The 11,416-nt window shown below is 43.3% G+C and overlaps 1 protein-coding gene across 1 annotated transcript; it reads right to left on the minus strand.

Moving 5' to 3' along the window:
- Positions 1–3,829: 3,829 nt before the first annotated feature.
- On the minus strand, positions 3,830–11,093 carry LOC119328136. The gene is made up of 4 exons (XM_037601162.1): positions 10,978–11,093; positions 10,714–10,830; positions 4,398–7,435; positions 3,830–4,237 (listed from the first exon to the last, which is right to left on the minus strand). The coding sequence occupies exons 2-4, from the start codon at positions 10,720–10,722 to the stop codon at positions 4,234–4,236; spliced, it is 3,051 nt and encodes a 1,016-aa protein (XP_037457059.1). The 5' UTR covers positions 10,723–10,830; positions 10,978–11,093; the 3' UTR covers positions 3,830–4,233.
- Between the last annotated feature and the right edge of the window lie 323 nt (positions 11,094–11,416).

Below are 11,416 nucleotides of genomic sequence, written 5' to 3' on the forward strand. Positions count from 1 at the left end.
CCCGACTTACTCTCCTCATACATATCCCATAACTTGGCCAATGCCTTCTCCACTGAGTCTGGCCATTCAAAATCAATCCATTGAACTACTCCACAGTTTATGCCTTCCTGTAAGATAAACAATAAAACGCTCCAATAAAACAATAAAGAATCATCTAAGTGAGTAGGTTGAAGACCACTGTTAAGTGCCATACTCCATAAGCTAACATGTTCAGGGGGTCTAATATGTGCAGCAAACATATCACACATCAAACAAATAAACAATGACCACTGTTAAACAAGTAATTAAGCACTGACCATAATAAACAATGACAACCATCCACTCACTGGATAAAACAAGTTAAACAAAGACTAAGCACTTAACCAAGCTTAACAACTTGATAAACAAAGCAGTAATCACTAACCACAATAAACAAGGTGTACCATCTGATGACAAGGCATGTCAGGTAAAGGTAAAGAAATACCAAACTTAGCACATTCAGCAATGAACATGATGAACACCTTCACTTATAAAGGATCATACCTTCTTAGCACATCCTAGAAACCTCCTGCCCGTGTGCATCCCTTCAAATGCAACTAAGCACTCGGCCGGCTCGCCGTGTTCGCATAAAACATTCACATCTGCGTCAGTGCCATTGAAATTCGGATCGTGCATCGTAGCTGGAAGCTGCGGGAGGAGCAAGCAAAGATAAACCTAGGTTCAGCTCGAGCTCATTCACAAAATCTCCAAATCACTAACCCTAACCCTAACCCTACCTATAGCAAACTGACCTTGATGATGCCATCACAGGAGGAGGAGATGTTCATGACTGAATCCTCACTGGTCTCGTCGCTCCACGACACCATGGCCACGGGGGAGCAGCAGAACGGCGGCCGGCGTTGTGGCGGCGTCGGGGGAGAAGAACAGAGTGGGGAGAGGAGAGCAGAGTGACGAGAGGAGAGGGCGAGGCAGATGAGAGAGCTGAGCTAGTCTCTATCGGCGCACCGGTCCGCACTGTAGCGCCGTTAGACGGCGTCAGCTCGCGGCCGTGAGCCACTCGACAAGACAGGGTCCCACCTGTCATAATAGTGCTTAAACTGCCCGAACAGGAGGTTTGGTGTTTTCTGCAAAAGATTAGAAAAAAATCAGTGTTTTCTACAGCAAAAACGTAGAAGAGTGTTTCCTGCAAACCTAAACTGAAATGTGGTGGTTTTCTGCAATTCACTCTCTATTGGTGGATGTCTATACCGCACGATTCCATATCATGGTTCCAGACCTATGTAGGAAATACATGTAGCTGCATATATTTGCAATTACAAGGAAGAATTTGTCTTGCGCAGGCTGCCGCCGCTTTGCACTCTCTAGTGAAATTATTTTAGAGTGCAGAACTTTCAGAACTTGGTTTGAACATGCACGATATATTCAAAGTGCAGCGCTTTATCTCGGTGATTTTACACACTAAATATGTTTTTGGTGTTAAAGCTCCAAGAGGGACTGGAAAATTGACGTCCCTGCAAACACTGGGTGCTGTCAATGTTACAAGGGGGCAGAAAAACATCATAAAGGAGCTCAGTGCACTTACCCAGCTGCGTAAGCTAGGTGTGTCAGGTATCAACAAGGAAAACCAGAAGAAGTTATGGTCTGCCATTGCTGCTCACAACCAACTTCGTTCTTTGACAGTGCATGGCGGTGATGATATAGATGGCTGTTTGGGTGGGAATTTGTTGCCACCAAAACACCTTGAGAGCCTCAAGTTGGTCGGACCCCTAAACAGAGTACCACATTGGATGCATCACCTACAGAGTCTATCAAAGTTGGATCTACAGCGCAGCAACTTGGACAGAGATGCTGAGGTACAAACCCTTGGGAGTCTGCCAAGTCTCGCAGTTTTACGACTGAGGAACGTGGCAATTAAAATGAATCAGCTGCATTTCCTAGGCTCATCATTCGTGAGGTTTGAAAATCTCGACCTTTTGAGGTTTGAAAAGGACACAATGCCTAAGCTCGAGCTGGTACAAGCTGATAAATACCTGGAGATGAACGGGCTATGGTTTCTCACGAACCTCAAGGAAATTCGGATGCATGGTAGAGCCATCGATAAGATGAAAAAACAGTTAGAGAACATGTATGTGGAGCATCCAAATCTCAAGAACGTCAGTTTGAAGCTGATGTAGCTCACCCGGCAGGTAGACCCGATCTTCTGGTGGCTGCTCATGTCCTTGTTCAAATTACATTGCTCTACTGGATTTTCTCCTGTGTAGTCTTATCTGCCTTATAATAACCCTTATTCTCATTGTATTCGTTGTTTCAATTCGCCGATGTATTACCGTATATCTCTGCATCTCTAACTGGTTGTTATGTGTATCTGTGTGCTTGCTCATTTGTCCTCCATATAAACTTGAGTACTCCATCCATCCATCCATTTGTAACCAGATGATGATTCAGATGTTGACATTGTATCCGACCTGTATCTTTGGATGTTACTTCTTGTAGCACATCATCATCTGGATGTATTTGCCAGAAACTGATAAAATGCTTCCGTTTATGAGAAAAAGAGAATATGTTTGTTTGTAATATGTTATGCAATTTTGTAACATGATGATACTGATTTGGTTGGCTGTGTGACGTGATAAACTTTCTTTTTTGAGGAATGACATGATAAACACGGAAGTGCAACGGACTTGGTCGACACAGTGGAAATGGAGAGCTAGAAGATCGCAAGAACACAGCTAGCCATCGTGAGAATCTCCTAGAGAACCTCTCAACTCTGTTGTGCCTCACGTTCACGGGAAGCAGAGTAATCAATCAGCAGCCATTAAACAGCTCGGGCAGGAGACACTTCTGGACCAACCGTGAGGGAGCTCCATGGGCCATGGCCCATATTGTCAGGAACACAACCAACGCTTAGCACAGTCGTATCGCCCGCATACAAATAAATGGACAAACGAAGTGTGTTAACCAGTGCCTCGATTCAAATGGAGGTGCTCCGTTCGCTCTTTTTCTTTTCTATATGCAGGGGACTCATTGGCTTTCGCTCATGGAGTTTTGGTACAGCTCGAGCTTCCACTATAGGTCTTGGTATGCTTCTCCTCGTCAAGACGTTATCTCTAAATTTGTAGTACTATCATGTTTGTATGCAAAACAGTGTGCATTGAGACCCTAGCTAACGTTGGGCTGTTTCTTTTCAAACTGAAAAGAAAATCCCATCCGAATTTACATTTCGACTTGCATTAGCATCGACCAGTGATACTGGCCAAAAAATATATGTACAAAAACATGGTTTCCCTTTGCCCAGTTGACACTAAATAGCTAATACTGTACTACTCAGCTCTGTGTATATGTAATGTAGCTCTGTTTTCCTTGCTAGCTTACTCTAGCGATGATCTTCTGGAAATAACTAAATAAAGATGCATAGATGAGAATGATATGTATATATGCATGCCTCTACATAATCTTGTCTTAAAAACTTAATATACAGTTATTAAATGGCCCGCTAATATATCATGCTCTGTAGTCTGTAGGGTCCAAAGTATACAAACTTCGATGATTATACAAGCCTGAACGGCATTAACTACTTGGTGCTCAGATAGCCAGTAAAAATAAGAAGAGCTCTTTGCATGATATATGTATACAAACTTATAACAGTCATCAAACAACCCAGAACAAAGCAAAGCATAAAGCATAGAGCTACAGCATTCAGATAAGTAACACTCGGCAGCGGATTTATAAAACGCAAAACTGTAGCAAAAACAAACACACGTATAATCTTCATCACTGTTACGTATATGGAAGTCAGAGTACAACAAATTATTACAACAGTCAGTGCATAGCTGACAAATCACACACCACACCACACCACACAGAGAGAGCATGGCAGCACCATGCCACATAAGCTGAATGCCACTCCTATTTATTTCTCTCTTGCTCAGAGCCTATACCATCATCTCTCCAACCAGATGATAGATACTTGCTCTGATGGATACATGGGTCGGTCCAGCAAAGATGACCGAACCAAACCAAACGAAACAAATCCAAATTGGTAGACACATCGTCACGTCAACAACGTAGATTGCTGTACGAGCAGAGTCACACCATGGCAAAGTAGATACAGAGCACTCACAAACCAATCAAGTAACATGAATTTGGGTAGGAAACATACACACAACCATATATTGCAGAGAAATCTTGAACTTTGTAAGCCAACATGCATGTAGTGTCGAAGCAAGCTGAAGATCACGTCAGTGAAGGGATGGATTACCTGGAATGCAGCATAATAAATCGCCAATGAGATGATTGATTATAACTATGTAAATTAATGAAAGTAGAATAGTACTGGGAGGATGATGATGAAACTAAGTTTGACTAGCACACGAAGTTAATTATTAATGAATGGGAAGATGGAGCCAGATATATCTCACCTGAGTACGGTGCCTCTTGGCAGTTGGGCCTTCTTGTAGTACCTCGAGTGGCTCGGCTTGTAGAGCGAAGGGTGGTGGTTTGCATCCACCTCGGCCCACTCCAAGATGTCCCACCATTCCTTCTCGCAGTCCACCTCCGGGCATTGCTTGGCAACGGCGGGCAGGCGCCTCAGGCTCCAGCAGCCCCTTGTCTTGATAGTCTCGAGCTTTGGCGCAAACATCTTACTTCCACAGATGCGCTGCAGCTTGGGGAGATCGTGTAGGTGGATATGCTTCAGCTCGGGGAAATTTATAACGGTTTCCTTCTCTTGGCGCTTAGGGTCCAAAGGGAAGATCTCCATGAGATCGCCACAACACACGATCTCGAGGGTCTCTAGGTTCCCCAAGGTAGTCATATTTACGGATAAGGGGAGCACATGTATGAGCCCGGGGCAATAGTCTAGGTGCATGAATTTTAGGCGTTGAAAGGAATCTTTACTGGGTATGCATGTTGTACTCCAGTTCCAGATGTAGCGTGCCTTCAGGAGCTGGGATGCCCGGAACGTGGTCAACCAAGAAAAGCATTCAACTATCTCATAATCATTCCCATCATCACCTCGTGTGGGGATAGGAAATACAGAGCTTAGCTTCGGGCATCTCTCAACTCGACACCATCGAAGGTAGCTCCATGATTTTGTAAACCTGCTCGACCATAGCACTTGTGGGCTTGGGATGCTAGTGATGGACAAGCTATCATGCACACGCAGTGTTATAGCACTGTAACATATAAAATCAGGGATTAAAGAAACACCAGTACTAGTTCCTTGGATGTTGCCTTGTTGCTGCAGTAATCCACTCTTTATCTCCTCTTCATCTTGTATGTGGACGTACCAGCTCACGGATTCATCAACAGCAGGAACAGACGAGAAAGCCCACATCCATCCGATTGCACCTTCATTAGCAGTAGCAGCCAGCAGGTGGTCTCGGAAGATTATATCTCTTGCATATAAATAATGACCAGGCTTTCTAATTCCTTGAGCCCGTCCACTATCATCAATAGCAACACTACCTGTAGGTGATGACGCCATCTCTATACATCCACACTTCTTCGTGAAATATTTTTCAAAGGGCTCTAGCGACCTAAAGAGCCTTGCATCCCTTACAGAGATGTACCAATCAAAGGATGTAGCTGGTTTTTCAGAAGGAACTGCAGCAATACAAGATGATCCTATAGCAGCAATAGTCTCCTTGGTCTTCTCTTCCCAATTAGCTTGGGCAGATGATGCTGATCGGATGGTGTCAATGCGCAACACCTCGAACCTCCTTGGCCATTTGTTACTTGATGGATGTTGTATTGTTTGCAGCTTCTCACAACCCAGTAGGATGAGCTGCTTGAGGTTCAGGGCTACCACTTTTCTGAGGTCGAGGGTCTTCACTGCTGTACCCGAGAGATCCAGATCCTGGAGGTTCTCCATCACCCCTCTTAGCAGCACACTCTTCAATTTGGCAAGGCCCTCTAAGGAAATGCTTGATATCTTAGGGATAGCATCATCAGTGATGAAGAAACTAAATGACTCAAGCAATGGTGGCAGAACATCAGTGACAACTTGTTCCAATCCAACACAGTCCTCAAGGATGATTTCCTTAAGGAGGCTGGCGCTAGACAGGTTAGGGACATGACAGTGAATGGCTATTTCTGTTGCAGAGTCTGTGTTGGTAGCTACTCGGAGCTTGACAAGGCTTGTTCTATTGCCACAGCGATCAACTATGCTCATCCAATCCTTGTCTGTCTCCACATTCAGCTCCCTGAGTTCATCCATTAAACACATCATAGTTTTTGAGTACCAATCTGTGTACCTCAGGTCCAACACCCACAACTTCTGGAAACATGATCCGCTTTGGTTGTTGCTTTGATGCTCCTCCTCTCTGACATCTGTGCAATGGTCCAGCAGGAGGAATCTTAGGTGGCTGCAACAGAAGAAGGGAGGAGATGTAAAACTGAAGGTGCACCAAGATAGATGTAACACCCGTAGCCTATTGTTGTGTGGGAACATGGCAGCTGGTAATACCACCCTCCTACCCTCTGATTCTTCTGTTAGAAGGAAGAAGGATGTCGCCCGAGGAGGCAACACGCGATTACCATCATGTAGCAGGGTTTGGTGTGTGGCTGAAACCCAACAGCCATTAGGACTGGGAATGCGACCACCAATCTCTTTCTCATAGTAAATATTCTCCACAATCCGATCCAAGTGTACGTTTCTCTTCAAAGCATTGCCAACCTCCCATGCCAATGTATCGCCTTGACCTTGTATAATCCCGTCGCTTACCCAATAGTTTGAAGCATGCATCTCCCAGTCAATATCACACACAAGTCTTCTTGCCCAAGCATACTGGAAGCACTCTACTATCTTATCAGGATCAAGAATACCCACGTGCTTGGCAACCTCCGCGGCCTCTTCATGCAATACATGATCGTGCCAGTCTTCACTTCCCACGAAAACATCAACCACATTGTTTCTAAGCTGACGTTCCAGACTTTTATTGGGCAAATGAAAACCCCCACCCCAGGTCCACACGACCTTGTTACTCAAAAATGTTGTTACAGGGACACCACACTCGTACAAATCAATGTAGTGGTTGCTCCCGTTGTGAAAAAACACCACAAACGTACTACTAGCAAGCTTTCTGAAGATCTCCTCTCTGACATCCAATAAAACCCCTCTGGAGCCTTGGTCTATCCCATTGAAATCATCCTCCTCATCATGCTGATCAAAGATGGCCATCACCGACTGGGGAAGCTCTAGCTCCTCAGCAACTGCCTTTTGCAGGGCTCTCATGCTTTGCCACAATGTGCAATCCACGTGGACAACCTTGTCAAACTTCCTTCCTTTAGCAACCAGTGATTTCAGGCGTTGGGCTGCCACTCTGAGAGCAGCAGATGCCCCGAGTCCACACCAACCAAAAAAGTAGATTTTTCTTTCGTATTTGCTGATGCCATCTAGAATACCGAGTATTTCTCCTGCTGCAGCATCGATGGTATTTGCCTTGATTATTATGTCCTGCGGTGTATAATAATCAATGAATGAGGTTCATCACTTTTACCATTGTTTCTTTTTCACTACTTTGTTTCAAGTTGTAAGGCACATTTTTAAATATAGGGACAGGACATAGGAATAACAAAGATAATACTACCTTAGTCCCAGATTATAAGACGTTTTTGGTACGCTATTTTGCCTACCAAAAATGTCTTATAATTTGGGACAGATGAAGTAGTTAATTATACTCTTTGTGTTTTCTTTTAGTACACATTTTGTTATGACTATATAGGTGTTTTATAATGCCTGCAATCGAACACTTAAACTGGATTGTGTATAATTTACTATCATCTAAATTCGTTAAGAAAACAATGGCTAATGTATGTAAGGATACAGAATCATGGCAGCGAAGGGAATGATAGTATCTCCCAACAGACGGGTCATATACTACTACACATTAGTTCTATCAAGATTTTTTTCCGGGGTGGATTTTATTTGCTTAAAATGGAGCATCAAGAAGGTACAAAACACAATAAGCACACACCCGACCTCTACATAGTTAGGATGCACACAACCAACACCAACTCGCACACACGCCAAAACAGTGACAGAGGCCCACTAGCGAATGAGCGTAGCGAGCGGATGTGCTAGCGATCGACTACAGTAGCAACTATATAAATGTTCTCGAAAAAAGGAGCATTACCGAGGATCAAACACGAGACCCCCATCAAACAAGATTTTTGGGCTAGCCACCGAACAAAATGAGAACTAGTGATTACTTGCCAGCGCAAGCCTCTAAGAACAATAAAACAGAGATCCTTTTTTTCTTTTTGTGTTTTTCATTTTTTTTGTTCAAAATTCCAAAAAAATGTTTTCGAACCTGAAATTTGTTCAAAACTTCAGATAAATGGTCTATATTTTGAAAAAGTGCGTACATTTTTTGAATTTCTGAACATTTTCATAGACAAGAACTTTTTTTGCATATGTGAACAAAAACTTTGAAACGGCAGAAAATGTTTTTGCAAAACATGAAACATTTTTTGAAGTTGCGAACAAATTATGAAATTCCGAACAAATTTTTAAACCACAAACAGTTTTTGAATTTTTGAACAAATATTTGAAAATTGAACATTTGATGAAATTATGAAAAAAAATTGAAACCGTGAAACAAATATTTAAAAATCAAACTTCATGAAATATCTAACAAAAATTTAAAACCATGAACACTTTTTCAAACTCGAACAATTTTTAATTTCAGACCAAAGTTTGCAACCGCGGACATTTTTTGCAATTATGGAAGTTTGTTTTTGAAAATATGAACATTTTCTAAATTTTTAATTTTTTTTTGAAATACATGAACATTATTTCAAATTCCTATCATTTTTTGGAGTTCAAAACATTTTAAAATTTGGGAACATATTTTAAACAATGGAACATTTTTATAAAATCTGAGCAAAATTTTAAGTTTTTGAAAAAAAAGGAAATATCGACTTGAAAAAGGAAAAAAAAAGTTGAAAGTAAAAAAAAAGAAACGAGAAAGAAAAAAGGAAAAGAAATGAAAAAAGAAAGAAAAACCGGTTCAGGGAGGTTCCCAAAACCAGAAAAAACTGACTGGGAAACTCTAGAAGGTTCCCAAAAGCGGATATGCTACAAACACGTTAAATGGGCCGGCCCAAGTGATCGCTCGATCGGCAAGGTCTGTGCGAAAGGTCGACAATTTGACAGAACGTGCGTCAAATAGGATATTCCCCTCCTGGCCGCCTCTGGCATCATGCGTTGGAAGACACAGCCCAAATTTTCATTGTGCTGCTCACGGCCCAACAATGCAATAACCACCGGGAAGGACCCCTCGACCAGCCTCGCCATGGATCGGATCCCCGGCGCGTGAGGAGCATGAGGGCATCGCGAGCCGCCGACGCTCACCACGCACAGTCATGGACCATGCCAGCGGGAGGTGCCTGAGCACGCACAACAGGCAGGCCGTGGGAGTGACTAGGGACGATTCCCAACTTGTTCTGCTCTAGGCAGAACAGCTAGGGACTCCATCCAGCCGTGGGAGCCACTCCCAGCGTGACGTACGGGATGTCCGATCTGGCCGACCATGGACATGGAGGATGTAGAAGTGCATGCTCTAGCCAATGCAACCAAAAGACCGATCTGCTGGAAGAGACTAAACAGCACGTTATACGTCAACACTCCCCCTCACGTGTGGCTCCCTCAGGCCTAAACGTGGACCGAAAGTGGGCTGCAATTTAATTGCGCCAGCAGGGTCTTGAAGTCGAGACCTCTTGGCTCTGATACCATGTAGAAGTGCATGCTCTAGCCAATGCAATCAAAAGACCGATCTGATGGAAGAGACTAGACAGCACATTATACGTCAACAGAGAAGACTAGATGGGGAAGATATAAGAGGAGAAAGCAGGCGTCATGGGGAGGCCCACCGCCGCCGGCAAGCCGGCCGGGGAGGCCACTACCGGCGGCGGCGAGGAGGGTTGACGAACGAGGGGGTCGAGAGGTAGGTGCGGCGGAGGTGCCTCCGGACTCGCCCGAGAGCGCGCCGGGAGGCGGCTAGGGTTCGCTGTCTGTCGCGTGGAAAGCTTAACCGAAGTGAGATTCGACATCTAATACATGAGCAATACTTGCAAATAGCTCACCAAATGGCACGGCTGAACTAAATCCTCTTCTTCTCAAACAAAAGTGAAACATTTTATAGATGGCAAACCCACAAAGTGGGCACGCAGATTTTTAGAGCACCTGCACCCAAGCCTTTCTATCCTGGCTCTTCAATATCGCTTTATGATATGTGTGACATAACTAACTTTCTACATGAAATTTTCTCTTTTTTGTTTCTTTCATATAAAACATGTCTTGAGTTTCAAACCTTTGCAGGACGACAAAGCTTTCTAACTAGAATCTAGGATAAATCTTCCAGAATTTTTTGTCCGACATAAATACTAAAAATATGATTTTTTTAATCAAATAAAACTTATTTTGTATATTTACGTCAGGCCAAAAAATATAAAAAAATTATCCTAGATTCTAGTTAGAAAGCTTTGCTGTTCTGCAAAGGTTTGAACTTTAAGACATGTTCTATATGAGAGAAACAAAAAAGAGAAATGTATTTGCATGGATCGCGATGCGTGGATGGATGGCTAGGATAGAAGGGCCTGGTGCAATTGCTCTAAAACATGTTTTCGCACAAAGTGGTCAGGCGACAAGCAAAATATCATAGCAAATGCAAATCTCAGTTAAGCTCGCGACACTGATTCCTGAAGATGGAGATGCATGAATGGATTACATACCCTCTCCATGATGTATTGAATAGATCTCCAGGTTCATTTGGAGTTGAATTGGCTTGTTCGATCTAACCCATGATCTAATGGATCTTCAGCAAAGGCTCCAGCTGGCTTAATTCGTTCCTGCATATGTGTAGGATCGATGCAAGCATTTGGAGAAGTTAGAAGATGATCCCTAGCTCGTTATAAAGTCTTTCAAAAACTAGACAAATTTGCAGAAGCACTCTGCAGATCATATACATATATGGACGATTGGCACAGTAACATTACCTTGATTGTGGCGCGGCGCGGCTGGATTGAACCAGTACAAGTTTAGAAAACTAAGCTGCTTGCAGACACAGAATGGAATAGATACAGAAAGCTCTTGTCCTGGGGCATGCATACATAGTAGTATTCTGTGCGTTTGCTTTGCTGCTTTACTTGCTCTTCTGCCAACAAAGCTGTGAAAATTCTTTGCTCCCAGCACACTCCAGTCTCTAGCTCCATCCATCTGTCATCATCAGAGATTCTTTGCTTGGTAAGTTTAAAGACCACAAAGGTAAAGCTAAAGGTAAAGTAGGCTACGGATGACCCTACATGTGATCCAGCTAACAAAAAAATTAAGTCTAGCAGTGGGATCAGGGTTGTACGTACCTACAGAATACTGGGCTCTATGTCAAATTTGAGATCAGGCCCTAGACCTGATCGAGAAAAGTCGAAACCGATTATA

This window comes from Triticum dicoccoides, chromosome 7A (assembly GCF_002162155.2).
Source record: "Triticum dicoccoides isolate Atlit2015 ecotype Zavitan chromosome 7A, WEW_v2.0, whole genome shotgun sequence".
Lineage (NCBI taxonomy): Eukaryota > Viridiplantae > Streptophyta > Magnoliopsida > Poales > Poaceae > Triticum > Triticum dicoccoides.